This window comes from Chelmon rostratus, chromosome 2, assembly GCF_017976325.1.
Source record: "Chelmon rostratus isolate fCheRos1 chromosome 2, fCheRos1.pri, whole genome shotgun sequence".
Taxonomy (NCBI): Eukaryota; Metazoa; Chordata; class Actinopteri; order Chaetodontiformes; family Chaetodontidae; genus Chelmon; species Chelmon rostratus.
This window is the reverse complement of record NC_055659.1, coordinates 31496134-31512296: the sequence shown is the minus strand read 5'-3', so window position 1 is coordinate 31512296 and position 16163 is coordinate 31496134. Positions and strand designations below refer to the sequence as shown.

Below are 16163 nucleotides of genomic sequence, written 5' to 3'. Positions count from 1 at the left end.
TTTGTTTTGTTTTGTCATCAGATTATACTGAACGTGTCAATGGTTTTGAATGATTAAACATATACTAAGATAATACTAAATTGCAGACATTGAGTCAACTAAAACTTAACTGACAAAAAACAGGATGAAGTTGACTAAATATGATCGGAACTGAGAAGGAGAAGGAGGAGCGTGATGAGGGGGTCACCATCTCTACATCTGGTATACAGACATTTTTGGGTTTTTGACATTGATGCAGACCCCACCACCCATCTCTTTATCAGACTGACTGGTTCTGTCATCCCATATGATGGAGGAGGGATAAAGACTTGACTGTGAATCTGGAATGATTTTGTTGAGTCAGGTTTCAGTCATGATCATCAAAAGTCATGCCCAGTCTGGTGTGTATACCTCTACACCGACCTCTTTTCTCAGTTAGATCTCCATTAGAAGGATAACTGCTTATGAATGCTATCCATAAAACACTGCATAGATCGAGCATTTTGGCGGCCTTGTGCGTGATTTGTATAAGTCTGTGCCAGTTGGTACAGATCAGGCAGTGACAAGAAAAAAATGGAGTGATATTACCCCCTGTTGGTTTGGCATGCTCTTGACAGCACTACAGTTGTGTTTTTGTTTTTTTTGTTTTTTTTCTAAACTGTGCGTTTGTGGATGCAATATTTTTGGAGAGTAAAGGAGGAAAAATCCTTTTTAACAATACCTGCATACATATGGACTAGGTCTAAATAACAATCAGTTGGTCAGGTTAGCTCACATTATCTAAGGTCAGAGTTACCAAAATGAAGAGTAGTCATTATCAGCATACTATGCAATTGCAGTTCGAGTAAAGTACAATGAATCCTCGCTATTATGCGGTTCCCCTTTCGCGGCTTCACTGTTTCGCTGAGTTTTTTTCATGCTTTTTTTTTTAACAGTGCATTGTGTTCTGCATCCTGATTGGCTAAGGGACTGCCTAACGTGAACAGTCTCTGTGCCTCATCTCTGTACAGCTTGCCAAATTTACGTTTGCAAATTTTCTCCATGGCAAACTCCACAATGTCAACAAAACGTTCTGCACTGGCAAAAGCAGCTGAGGACGCGCCCTCAGGTGTGTCATTGATGTGCACACACATCCGCTGACTGATGAAAATCTGGCAGAGATGACAAAGCCACCAAGCAAGGATGAGGGACAAGGGGAAGAAGACACGTGTTGATAAAGCTGAGGAGGATGGACTAACACTTGGTCGCTTGGCAACCATGGTAAGAATGGCCTCGGAACTTCAGTGGGCGGCGCAAGAATGGGACCCTTTGATGTGTCGTTCATTACAGTTCTCAAATATAATCGAAGGTGGCATGTCTGTTTATAAAAATCTTCTTGTCCAGAAGAAAAAAGAGTGCCAACAATTACCCATAACTATGTTCTTCTCTCGGAAAAAGACACCTGCACCACAGCCTTCAGCAGAATAAGACGCTGCAGCGGAGCGACAAAGAGGCAAAGTTAGAGGAACGGTGAAATACGCGTGAGTCACAATGTGTCCAACCTCGTACTGACTATTAAAAATATTATTTTACAGTATTTCCAAAAACTATCACAGTTATTTGTTGAAAACGTTTATGGATTTTTTTTTTTTTTTTTTTTTCAATTCTTGGGCCTGAAAACAGGTTTTGGTCATTTGGTTTCATTGTATACGTAGTTCAGTATTGTATAATAGCTGTAAAAAGAAAGCTGACTACTTCACGGATTTCACCTATCACGGGTTCTTTTTGGAACGTAACCCCCGCGATAAATGAAGGTTCACTGTACAATAAATGTCATAAAATGAAATTGCAGTCGTCATCTGTGTTATTGGAAAAGTCCAACACAAATACCTGAGCACAGCGCTGTTGGGCCAGACCAGCAGAAAGCATTCAGAAGCCTCAAACAGGAACTATCTTTCATACTTATGTTGCAGCTGTGCAACCAAAACATCTGCTGATGCATCGTCATACTGACTGAAACGCATAATCCTGCAGAAGAACCAAGATGTGCGATCACCAGTGGCACATGCATCCATATCGCTGACTAGCACAGAGCAACACCATGCAAAAGTGGAGAAGGAAGAAGCGGCCCTGTGGGAGGTTCATCATTGGTTCAGGATGCAGCTCATGAGGTACTCATACACCATAACAAACGTTCCAGGGAGTGCCCTCACAACAGCAGATACACTTTCACGATGTTGTGCTCTGCTGAAGGATGGCAGAGCTACAGTGGGTGATGGGCTGATGGAGTACACAAACATCTCTGTGGACTGGGTTATAAAAATTTTTCCTACAAGTGATGCTTACCTAACGGAGCTGCATTCTTAAGAAAATACACCAGGGCCACCAGGGCTTAGTCAAATGCAAAATGCAACGTGGCAATGTAAAAGAGCCTATCATTCCCTCCAAATTGCCAGAAAAGCCATGGCAGAATTATTCACACTGAGCAACACATACCTACAACTGCCTGCTTGTGGTGAACTGCTTCTCCAGATATATAGAGCTTACGCAGCTGTTCTGCCCTCATTAAAGAGTCCCCCTTCTTCAACTAGACAGAAAGATGACTCCCATCACACGCTGGTCAAATTTGGGAGGTTAATTGAAACTGACAGCATGCAAATAGGTGTAAAACTAAAATGAAGAAAGAAAATAAAATACACAATCAGCATAAAATATGTAATTACCAAAATATCTGGTACACATCCCCAACATGTGGTTTACAACTAGCCTAGAAACCACAGTAACTAGCTGGATATGTGAAATATCCCTTGCAATCTTGATCTCCACCTTCCTTACCCTCCCATCTGCGCTGGGGAAGGCCTTGACAATGACGCCCATAGGCCAGTCGTTTCTCTGCACTGGTCATTTTTCAGTCGGACGAGATCAGCCTCTTTAAGATTGCGCTTCTCCTTTTCCCACTTCCTACGTCTCTGCAGGGTGGGGAGGTACTCTGTCCTCCATCGATGCCAAAAGGTGTTGGCGAGGCTTTGGACCTGCCTCCACTGTTTGCTGTAGAGGTCCTTCTCGTCAAATTTACCCTTGGGAGGAGGAAGGGCACTGACTTTCTGTGTGAGGAGTGTCGCTGGTGTCAGGATGAATGGGGAGTCGGGGTCTGTGGACGCAGGAACCAGCAGACGAGCGTTCAGGATAGCTGAGACCTCTGCCATGAATGTTGTCAGGCCCTCATGCGTGAGTTTTGCTGGGCTGACCTTCAACAGCATCGAGTCCAGGATACGTCTTGCCAGTCCAATCAGCCGCACCCAGCTGCCCCCCATGTGCGAAGAGCGTGGCAGGTTGAAGACCCACTTACACCTGTTGTCACTGAGAAATCCTTGCACCTCCTTGTCACTGGTCACAGATTCCATCTGCAACTCCTTACAGGCCCCAACGAAATTGGTGCCACATCCTGATCTGTTTAGCTGGCCCCCTGACTGAGAAGAACCGTCGTAGAGCGTTCACGATAATGCCAGATGAGCAAAGTTGCGACATAACTCTGCCCAGGTAGGATCACAGGACTAATCTCTTCTCCATCCAGATTTGCCTTGGACAGGCGTTCTCCTATCCTGAGAATTTCAGCACTATCAAGGTAAGGACACAGGCTGAGAAGTGGGCTTTGTTTCGGAATGGCTATTCCTCCCCGGATGCATTCCAAGTCTTGTTGGACAGCCCGTACTATGACGTTTTTTGCTTACTCCAAGTCTTCTGTGGGACAGGGCCCTTCATGGATGTCCCACCCCTGCAGTTGTTCCCCTGTGTGAAGGAGTGGGCAACATGCACGGGTCTAGCAACTGCTCGACTGAGTGACCGCCAGCTGGAGAACCTCTCAAAACACATAGGGTCAAGTTTGTCATTGGTAACCCTGTTGAGATGGCAAGTGATCTGTGGGCGGATGTCGGAGTCAGTGCTAGGATCAACCAAGTCATAAGAACTAAGGACCACCTTACTGTCTGAGTAGAAGGTCACAGCGTCAAAGATGGTGTCCATCTCATCAACAATCACGTCTGCAATCTCTAACTGTTGTTTCTGGACAAGGAGCAAGCTTTGCTTTGCAGAATACAAAGCCAACCTCCACCTTGCTGCTTACATCATTGCTCATCATTGCTGCTTTTCCTCAAGTAGGCGACAGCAGCTGTATTGGCGTGGGATCTTGAGCTGTTCAAGCTCCTTCAGAGAATCCCTCCACAGCTTCCATTCTCTGTACTTTTCCTCAGGTAGAGGGGCATCCCAGTCACATGACTCTGTGGTGAGCTGCCTCAGTATGGACCTTCCTCGTATGCTTACAGTGGCAGCAAAGCCTAGTGGGTCAAACAGACTGTTAACCGTTGACAGGACTCCACGTCTTGTGTAAGGCTTCTCTGCATCAGCAACTTGGAAGGTGAATACGTCTTGTGAAATGTCCCAGTTCACCCCTAAACTTCTCTGCATGGGAGGGGGGTCTGTGCTGAGATCCAGATCTTTCATCCCCTTAGCCAGATCATCCGGAGGAAAGGCTTTCATCACTGCCACCCTGTTGGACAGGATCTTGTGAAGCCAGAGGTTGGAGAGGGCCAGCATGTCTTGAGTGTTGTGAAGAAGAGTGATGGCTTCATCTTCCAAAGGGACAGACAGGAGGCCATCGTCAACATAGAAATTTATCTCAACGAACAGCCTAGCCTCTGTGCCGTATTCCCTCTCTCCCTCTTCGGCTCTTCGGAGCCCGTATGTGGCTACGGATGGTGATGGGCTATTTCCAAAGACATGTACGCACATCCTGTATTCAATGACATCGTCATCCAGGTCATTATTGCGATGCCAGAGGAAGTGCAGAAAGTTCTGATGGTCCTCACGTACAACAAAGCAATGGAACATCTGCTGGATGTCAGTTGTCACCGCCACTGGCTCCCTCCTAAACCGCAGCAGTACCCCGAGCAAACTGTTGGTCATGTTTGGGCCTGTGAGGAGGACATCATTGAGGGACACCCCTTGGTGTTGAATACCACCCTCACCTGTCCAGGCTTCTGAGGATGATAAACCCCAAAGAAAGGTAGATACCAGCACTCCTCATCTGGTAGTAAGGGTAGTGCCACTTCAGCATGTCCATTCTCAAAGAGCCTGCTCATGAACTCAGTGAAATGTTCTCTCCTCTCTGGGCGTTTCTTGAGTGTCTTGGTGACTGTAGCGAGACGGGTCCTTGCCTGTTCACAGTTGTTTGGCAGACGCTGGCTTGGGCTGCGGAAGGGGAGTGGAGCCTGCCAGCTGTTATCATCACCCTGTTTCAGTTCCTTCTCCATAATCCTCAGGAAGGCAAAATCCTCCATAGGAGGTGCTGTCTTGTCATCGTCCTTTGAGTGGCAGAAGATGGACTCCCCCATGAGCCGCGTTTTGTCACTTAGCAAGGACGGCTGCTCTGAGACTGAAGGATTCTGGAACTGGCAAGTGCGATTGAGCGTCTCTTTGATTTCAATCTTGTTGAGGCAGGGACACAGAACGCTGGGATGTCCATTCTCAAGTACGAAGGTTCTGTAGGCGTTCACAGGCGAGGGTACGTGTGTGCCATTAATACACACATCCCCCTACTATCACCTATTACTCTGTCATCTAGGATGGCGTATGTTCTTGTCTTCTTCTCGGGTTGGTCTTTAGGATATACATAGATGAGACAGATTTTGGCACAGGACAGCCTTACGCTCGTCCAGGAGTTTTGCTCTAAAGGCTCTGCACTTTGGTTGGGGGTGTGGCTTTTTATGTATGGGACACTCTTTCTTCAGGTTGTCTAAACCCTTGGTCTCATCCCCCTTGGCAGGATTGGCCACCTCTGTTTTATGCATGGCTATCAGGTTTTTAGCTAATTTTGGTAAGAATTTCTCCCCCTTAGGAGGCGTGTTGCTGGGAGCTGCGGCAGCAAAGCTTGGATCATTTCTCATCTTTGCTTCTGCACGAATGAAGTCGGTGAACACGGAGAAGGGTGGGAAGATAGTGTGGTGTTCAACTTTATACTTTGTACCATGCACCATCCACTTCTCCTGCAGGTTGAATGGCAATTTCTCCAGGATCGGGTTGATGCCTCGTGCAGTGTCCAGGTAAGCCAAAGCAGGCAGGAACCCATCCTCCTTGGCTGCCTGTATCTCCAGGAGAAGGTCACCTAGCTCTCGTAGCCGCTTGGGTTCTTTATTGGTGAACTTGGGGAACCGTTCAAGCTTATTAAAGAGAGCTATCACCATGGCCTCTGGCAATCCATAAATCCTCTAATCTTTGCCAGACCATATTGAGGGGCTCACCAGGGTAGTTGATACGAACAGACCTCACTCTCCTTGCATGCTCAGCAGACTCCGGTCCGAGCCACTTAATTAGCAGGTTGAGTTCCTCACTAGGCTTCAAACCGAGGTCTTCGGTGGTGTTCGAGAAGGTGGACCTCCAAGTCCAGTAGTTCTCGGGTTTGTCGTCGAACTTTGTGAGTCCAGCTGTAAGTACCTTACGGCGAGCAAGGAACCTTCCAAGGCCTGATGCATTCGAACCATATTCTCCTACGCGTGGATAGTTGTCATGCACTGTATCATGCCTGGGTGTCCATAGCCTCCTTGTTTCAGATGCTGGCTGTGGTGCACTAAATGCAACTTCTCTTTTCAGTGTGAACTGCAGTGGCTGTCGCAATGTATTAGCAGCCGTTGCAGTAGAAGTTTTGGCTTTCACAGACAAATGCTGCCTTTCACGTGGACTCGGTGGCTCATAATGTAGATGAGAATCATCAGCTGGCTTGGGGTGAACAGCTGCTGAAGGAGCGAAATCAGCCTTTTTATCTTGTTCTGGATCGTCTATTGGCTCCTTGGCTTTCACATAGGCATACTGTTCTTGAACATATCTCTCTGTTCTCTCAACTGAATGATATGATGAGACTTGGTCTATATCTTGACCTTCAGTGAGCTCCCCCCTGGCTGCCGAATCCACTGCTGATTCTAATACATTAGCTTCAGCACAGGCGGCCTCAGCCTCTTTCTCTTGCTGCATGGCCTCCAATGTGGCTTTTCTACTTTAAGATCAATCTCCCTTTGTGCATAAGTTGCTATGGCACGTGCAGCTTCAGCCTTAGCGCGTGCTTAGCTAAGCTAGCTGCAGATCTCACAGAATGCTTCGATGACTTAGATTTCTTCGATGACTGTGAGCACTCTGACCTTGTTTCATAATTCTTTTCTTCTGATGACAACATCTTGAAACTGGTAGATGTAGAACAGGCTGGATATCTTACTCACTGCGGTAGAAATCACTGTTGAGTCGGTGTTTTTACTGTTCTGCCCTCATTAAAGAGTCCCCCTTCTTCAACTAGACAGACAGATGACTCCCATCACACGCTGGTAAAATTTGGGAGGTTTATTGAAACTGACAGCATGCAAATAGGTGTAAAACTAAAACGAAGAAAGAAAATAAAATACACAATCAGCATAAAATATGTAATTACGAAATTATCTGGTAAACATCCCCAACAGTGGCAGGAGGAGGAAATAACACACTAATTATCTATAAAATAAACTCAGTCCTGAACAGCAGCTCAGTCTGACAAAGTGTGCTGACATTGTGGCACCGCTGAAGTAAATGTGACAATGAGTCACATTGAGTTCTCAGGTGCAGACATGAAAGACATTGCAACATACCATGGATTCCAGCACATGACACACAGCACCAGATGCTCACAAAGCAATGGTGTAAGCAAGTGGGAAACTTGCTGAAAAAAGCAGTGGACCACTACTGTCCGCTGCTTGCACGCAGAAATACACCAATGAGCAATAACTACAGCCTAGCCCAGTTGCTAATGGGACGTTGTCTCTGCACCACCCTGCCATCCTTTCCCTTAATGTTGAAGCCAGATATTTTGGGCCTGCAGACAGATCTGCACAAGCAAAAAGAGAGGGCGGATGGATGTTAGCAACTACAACGAAAGACAAAGGATGAGAAATCTTTCCAATCTGTTACCGGGAGAGAAACAGTAGATCATGAACACAGACAGGACAACAGGCATGGTGACATCTGTACATCCCATGCAGTGATCATTCCTGGTCAACAGGTCACAAGGTATGCTCAGGAGGAACCTCTATCGCCTAGTGTTGACACCACTAGCTACAGACAGTAGCTGTGATATGAAACAAGGATGCACTACACAGCCATGTCCAGGGATCCCAAGTGCAGCCATGTACCTATTGTCTGCACCAGCAGATAGTATGGAAGAAGAGATACGGAAGCCATTCCGTGTCTAGGAGGAGACATTAGAAACCAGTCCCTCCCTCAATCATCATAGGGTATGTGAGATCTCTTCAATACTAGCTAGCAGTGCTGACTCTGCATCAGAAGGAACTCTGTGAGTGTACAATTAGGCTGTTCACAGAGACATGGCTAACCACACTTACTCTGGACACAAACACTATGATGTACTTCCCAGATGATGCAGCCGGACAGGACAAAGTGGAGCAGTAAGAAGGAGGGAGGAGGCCTGGTAGTGTTTGTTATATTCCCCAGTAAGGACATTGAGCTGTTAACCTTTAGCATGAGGTCAGACTTCCTATCCAGGGAATTCTCATGTCACTATTGATTCAGCCTGTGATGTCATCCACTCATGTACAAGCGGGTTGCAGACACAGTACCCACATGCACTTCTTCTTTCTGCTGACTTTAATCATGCCTCTCTGTCCTCTACTCTGCCCACATTCACTCAATATGTTATAAACTACACAAGAGACAATAAAGCACTGGATTTATTTTATGCCAACACTCTCCCTCTCCTGGGAAGATCGGATCACAACCTGATGCGCCTCTTGTACACAGCCAACTTTTGTACAAACTTTTCATACAAAGGAACCAGCTGTCACTCGCACAGTAAAAAGATGGATGAACAAGGCTGATAAATCTTTGAGGGACTGCTTTGATACAACCGTGTGGGAATTACTTTTTGATGATCATGTGGAGGACATAAAGTCCAATAAACTGTGTGAGACTGCATCTGTGTGGAGAATGTCAAACCCACCAGGACTGTACAGTGATTTTCCAACAAACCGTGGATTTCTCCAGACATAAACACTCTCCTGATGGAAAAAAAAATCTTTAGGTAGGGAAACTAACATGAGCTGAATAATGTGCAGAGTAAGGTGAGGAGGGGAATCATGGAGCGAAAAAAACAACTATAGGAGGAAGATGGAAAATCAGTAGGAGCAGAACAACATCAGTGGAGTCTGGTGGGGTTTAAAACCATCCCTGGCTACAAGGACCCATCAATGGATCTACTATTGTTTTTGTGGTTTGCACCCCCTTTGTGTGCTCTGAAGAGCTTCTGTAAAAGTAAACAATTGTCAGCCTAATCACGGATATGACAACATGGATTCAGTGATTGAATATGTGTGTAGTTTATCAGCATTTTGTTTCCAACTTCACTTAGATAACAGCACCACTGACCAGTCTTGTGGAATGATGTAAAATGGGATTAAGTATGTCAGGAGACCTTCAGATCAGATCATGGATATTTTGTCTGCACTACAGTGCTGGCCAAGTTACACTGGGCAAATGCTAGAGTGAACAGGTGGAGCTTGGTGTTGCAGCTGTATAACATTGACATCAAGCACATTTCAGACAAAACATGCAGTACAATCTGGGATGGTTATGGCTCAGGAGATGGAGCAGTTGTCCACCTATGGTTCGGTGGTTCGATCCTTGGCCTCGACAATCTACATGTCAAAGCATCATGAGGCAAAATTCTGAATCCCGATGCTGTGCCATCATCGCACGAATGTGTGTGTGAATGGGTGAATGCATTTGTTGTAAAATGTGCTTTGAGTGGTTGCCAGACTTGAAAAGTGCTATCTAAATACAATCATTTTTTTTTTATTTAGTAGTGCAACATCAGTTTGGAATTTTACAAAGCATCACTGACTTGCATTCAAGCACAAGAAAAATACTTAGTATTTCCTCTACACTTTAGTCTGGACACACCCTTTGGGGTGTGCTTATTCTGCTGAAATTTGGCATTGTTGAACCATTATAAAAATAATATCCAATAAATAATTCAGAATATAATTGCAACAATATACAATGGACAAACATTATATTTGTGTTCATTACCTACAGGTTAGCTACATATTACATTATAAAAGCAATACTTGCAGGATAAATCTTTGACTAACTGTAGAAATGATGTGCTCTATAAATGTGGTAACACTGGCTGAGTTTTGACTGCAAAATAAACCAGAGCAGTGTGTTTTAATTTGCTTATCTTTGGGTTGCACAAAATAAATTCCTTCCTGAAATCAAATGGTTATCAAGAAAGCAATGTCAGACTGAATTATAGAGTAGTGAGATGTCTGTGAAGATTCTTCAGTTATCCAGGTCACAGCTATCCAAGGAGGGTTGTATGAAGGGCAACTGGACCTGCCCTTGATGCAATCCTCCTTTGAATAGAGATGACAAATTGTGATTGGAGACATTTTGATTTCTCTGTTGTGCAGATGTGCCACAGGGGAGGCATGGCATGAAGTGATGTTGGCATGTATGTATGGAAAGAAGTGTGACCCCAAGTCGGACTACCTGCCTGGGGAAGAGTACACCTGTGGATCCAACTTTGCCATCATCTACTTCATGAGTTTCTACATGCTTTGTGCCTTTCTGGTAAAACAACACACACACTAACACACTCTCAACAAACACTAAAAGCAGCTTAATACTTGTTTCAACTTAAGCATTTTGCCTTGACATGTTCAAAAATGCAGCCATCTGCACCAGCTGTGCAATAGCTCACATTTGACTTGTGCATAAATACAAATTAAATGTAGTTTTTACCTGACATGGAAAGTGGTACAGTAACTCGGGGACATTTGAAACATTAAAAAAAAAAAGGTTCTATAAAATGGAGGACTACAAGGGCTCTTTGAACAAAGGCAAAGAATGTCTATTGCAATGAATACTATTGAAAGGGAACAAAATGTGTTGTGAGTATAATGAAAAGACTGTACATTATGTATATTTCACAAACACAAAAGCTGTAAAGGTTTCTGTCTAAAAATGTCATACTGAAGCCTTGTCATTTCCCTTTCAAATGGTGCCACATTTGCAAAGAACATGCATTTGTGGGATGAGCAGCAGAGCTGAGTATGTGGGTTGCCCCCATGAAAAATTTGCCAAATCTTCTCTGCCAATGGCAAACAGCTTATTTTGCAATTGCGACTGACTCCTGTTTTGAGCTTCTGGTAACCCCAGGTGCTGACCAACATGCCGACCTGAACATGGGGAGGAACGTTATGTTCAACGATGATTCCAGATTCTGCCTATGGCAGTTGATTGTAGGGTCAAATTGTGGAGAAGACATGGAGAACACGATGCTGATTGCTGCCAATAGAGTAACATCTATTGGTGGAGGCAGTGTGATGGTGAGGGGTGGCATCTCCCTTTTTCCAACCAACACAAGCATGTTGGTTGACTTGCTACAAATGCTGGTTGAAGAATGGGATGCCATCCCATGGCAGTGTGTGACCTGGCTTGTGACCAGCATGAGGAGGAGGTGCCAGGCTGTTGTGGCTGTGTATGGTTCTTCCACACACTACTGTTTGTGAAATGAATAAATTGTTAAATTGCCAGTATGTCTTGTTTCTTCAGACTTCAATCATTCAATCCCCCAAACAACACCAACCAAGTGTCAATAGCAGAATAAGCTGTTTGGCATCACACACACACACACACACACACACACACACACACACACACACACACACACTCTATCAGTTGGAAATGTTTCCACTTAGAGATCCGGATATTTCTGTGTTTGGTTTGCGTGACAGCATGAATTATTTCAGTACCCACGAGAACAAGCAATGAAATCAGAGTTGTAGCATAATTACGTTTGGACATGCAGTCAAGGACAAAACACTGCACCAGAGTTTCTGAACTGATTTAAACTGATGGATTTATCCAGCCGGTCGTGAAGAGAATCACCTCTATCCTCACCCCGCTGAACTGAGCTGAAGCTGCGGTAAAGAAAAATTCAAGTTCACATTTCTCAGTGTGTCTGCTGCTCCTGCTAGATCTGGAGAGCAGAGAAGTCTGACGGGGGGGGACGTCTTTGGAGAAAGTTTGTGAGAAGTTTGTGGAGGGCAGAAAGTTCACACATGCTCACACACACACACACGCCCATTCCCAAAAATGTTGTGACACGTTGGGTAAACATGATACAAATAGCGCAAAGACATAATAAAAAGTGATGAAACTGATTAATTTAATTGTTTTTGAAAATGATATCCTCATTTAGAATTTGATGCTACCAACACATTGCTTGCTCACTCTTTTTAAGTGCATTCTTGACCTTGAAAAAATATACTGACTTAACTCTGTTGAGACACAGCATAGAGTATTAATTTGCAATGCAATTTGCAATTGCAATTTGCATTATCGTCCTAATGACACCAATGGGCATATTCTGCCCTTACTAGGATGGAGAGCTGATTTTTAGCTTGGCAGATAGTTAAACAGGTTACTTAAAAAACATCCAGGAGTCAGCAGGTAAGTTTCAGATGTTTACTGTCAGAAGTACTGTGAAACTGCAATACAGAAATAAAAATAAAATGTTACGAAGGTAATGTATTTGAATCTTTCATCTACATCAACAAACGCTAAGTCATTAATTATTATGCTCAACACAAATATACACAAACGTGCTGAAAATATCATTGAGTAGTCACTACAGTAAACTGGCAAAAACGCCATAGACCGGTTAGCATCGCTCCCGTTTTTAAGTTTTCCACACAAATTATGAACTGTTTCAGAAGACTATCACAGGTGAATTCAACATGAAAAGGTAAGTATTACTGACAGACATGTGCTCTTTAGGGTTCAGCAGAGAAAAAGTAAATGTGGAGCAGAAAAACAACAGCTTTGTTTCAAGACTATCTTCACTGGAAAAGAACTACGGCAAGCCTACATAGACAAAAAACACATCACACATTAACCTACTCTTAAAGGGGCAGCACAGGGCAATTAGCATGTAAGGTCACAGGTGTGCTCTGGTGATGGAAGGAGGAGGTGTGAACAGGTGGAGCTAATCCTGGCAGTGGGACCTGCATGACACACCCACAAACAGACAGAGAGAGCAGACAACACACACCGGTAAAAAGGAAACATAAACTCAAGGAAAAGGGGAGGAAAACTGCCAAACCTAGCAAATGGAGTCACCAGTTTTTTAAGTTTTTCCAGTATTCAGTGAGAGCACAGCAGCCGGCAGCCATGAAATGAGCAGCAACATAATCCCTCTTGGCATTTGCGCACCTTCAGTGAATGTCCACTAAAAGTGCTTGTTTCTGCCACTGCCAGGGTCAGACTGTTACTCAAAGTGTCTGACAGCATTATTGAAAGGATCCCTACAGAGATAGACCTTTTAGTTAAAGAGAAAGTTTGTGTTTGTTAAACCAGAAACAGCTGTTATGTCTGGTTCTGTGACTCCTGTCCGTTATGCAGTGCATTCAGTACAGCCACCGCAGCAGTGCTGCTTTTTTCCCCCACAACTGAAAAGCAATTGTCACAATTGAATGTATGGATTTTTCACAATTCAAATATGAATTTAAATTTATAATATTTGCTGACAGCCCTACAACATTTTTGCAAACATTTGGGATAATGTAAGTACACAACTCAGCAAAATATATAACCGTAGCTTTAGTTTTTTGTAAGCATTTTAATGCAGACATGTTACATATGCATTTAATTAACATGGCCCAACTTCCCCTAAAATAACTGTCTGATCATGTGAAGTGCTTGTTTACAGTTTCATAGTTTCAGAATGTCTTTTCAGCAGCTAAGATCATACATCAGGAAGATGCAGGAATTTGAACAAAACTAAACCAAGACATTTTTATCATCAATTACTCACACAGTGGTGTCTTGTCTCAATATGTCTTTCCCATACAAATGAGGCATTTGAGTATTGAATACCCAGCTTCCCCATCCATGAAAAAGTGTAAACTTACTATATTTCCGTCTGCACTCGGATTTAATTTCTTTTGAATAGCTCAGAGTTGTCTCAGACTGTGAAAAGAGCTTTGATGTATCAGTATTTCAGTTAAAAGTTGTCCAAGATGGCGCTGCACGAGTGGCAGCCTGTTGGAGCAGCTCCAGCCGTTCTTCTCTGTTTTAGTGTTTTCTTGTGTGTTTCTCGTCTTTATTCCGTCACTAGTCTCGGTCGATTGCGCGTTCTTACGGATGTACAACTGGTGAGACTAGTGATTTGCTTTTTATTCTTTTGTGGACTAAAGACGACATTGGGAGACCCATTCAGCCACGGCTCCATTGTTTAGACTTGTGAACAGCTGTTAGCGCTGTGCAACACCAGAGATCCCCGCGGAGATACAGAGACGGAGAAGGGAATGCAGAGCTGGAGTTAAGTGCCGGAACAAGCGACGACGGCATAAACCATCCATACCGTCTCTTAGTATGGGGAATGTAAGATCTTTCCCAAATAAGATGGAAGAGCTAACGGCGTTAAACAGACTGCAGCGGGAGGATCGGGAGTGTTGCATCATGTGCTTCACGGAGGCTTGGCTGAACGAACTCACGCTGGACACGCATGTTGCTTTGGATTATTTTCATCTGCTGAGAGTGGACAGGCGAGCGACGGAGTGCGGTAAGAGGAAGGGTGAGGGCATAGCGATGTTTGTGAACAAGAGATGGTGTAATCCAGCACATATTAGAGTAAAGGAGCAGCGCTGTACAAGAGACAGGAGGGGCCTGAAAACCATCTCAGGCTACAGCAGCAACAACGGCAGGGGCCCAGAATCTGAAGAACAGGAATGGGCAATTGAGCTGAACCTGTTTGGTTTGATTCTACCCCCGGTCCCTTCTTCATCCACCAAAGCCTAGACCAGATGGCGTTACCTCCCAGCATCCCCTCCTTACCCCCCAGTGCATCCCTGACACCAGCAGCTCTGTCTTCACACCACTTCACCCCCCTCCAATCCACATCACAGACTTTGGACCCAGCCCCCCTCCTCACCCAACAGCAGCCACCCCCCTGCCCCCCACCCGGCCTCTACATAACAGCTGATCAGGTGAGAAAGGAGTTCAAGAGGATGAAGATGAGGAAGGCTACTGGCTCTGATGGCATCAGCTCCAGACTGCTCAGGGATTGTGCAGATCAGCTCTGTGGAGTTGTTCAGGACATCTTCAACTTGAGCCTCAGCCTAAAGAGAGTTCCTGCCCTGTGGAAAACTTCCTGTGTGGTCCCAGTGCCAAAGACTGTGCATCCCAGGGAGCCCAACCACTTCATGCCTGTAGCCTTAACTTCCCACCAAATGAAGACACTGGAGAGGATGATACTTAACCATCTTCGTCACCTGGTCGGCAGCGAGCTGGACCCCCTACAGTTTGCATACTGACCAGGCACTGGTGTGGAAGATGCTATCATCTACCTGCTCCATCGCTCTCTTTCCTACCTGGAGAGCGCTGGTAACACAGTGAGGAACATGTTTTTTGACTTCTCCAGTGCTTTCAACACGAAAGTCATCACTGCTGAGGGGGAAGCTGAAAAGTGCCAGATTAGACTGTCACCTGGCTGCATGGACCATTGACTACCTCACCAACAGACCACTGTGTGTGAGGCTTTGAGACTGTGTGTCAGATGTGGCAGTTTGCAGGAGCAGGGCTCCGCAGGGTACTGTGCTCTCTCCTTTCTTCTTCACCCTCTACACTTCAGACACAACCAGCTGCTCTGACGATACAGCCATTGTTGGCTGTGTATCGCAGGGGAATGATTTGGAATACAGGGAAGTCATCTCTAACTTTGTCGACTGGTGTGGACTAAACCACCTACACATCAATGCCGGTAAGACCAAAGAGATGGTGATTGACTTCCAAAGGGAAAACACCACAGACTACACTGGTGTGCATCCAGGGATTTGACATTGAGTCACGGAGGAGCACAAATACCTGGGTATACACCTAAACAATAAACTGGACTGGTCCACAAATACTGATGCCCTGTATAGAAAGGGCCAAAGTGGTCTCCATCTCCTGAGTCCTGAGAGGACTTTCTATGACTCTGTGGTTGCATCTGCAGTCTTTTATGCGGTGCTCTGCTGGGGCTGCGGAAGCTCTGAGAGGGACAGAAAGAGACTTAATAAACTGGTCAGGAGAGCTGGCTCTGTCCTGGACCGCCCTCTGGACAACACTAAGGA

The 16163-nt window shown here is 45.0% G+C and overlaps 1 protein-coding gene across 1 annotated transcript in view; it reads left to right on the top strand.

Annotated features, from left to right (window-relative positions):
• The window catches only part of LOC121618708 (dihydropyridine-sensitive L-type skeletal muscle calcium channel subunit alpha-1-like), a 168948-nt gene that overhangs the window by 117492 nt on the left and 35293 nt on the right, over positions 1-16163 (top strand). Inside the window, exon 34 of the mRNA XM_041954272.1 lies at positions 10458-10617. Coding sequence (XP_041810206.1) covers positions 10458-10617 — 160 coding nt within the window. The remainder of the gene's footprint in view (positions 1-10457; positions 10618-16163) is intronic.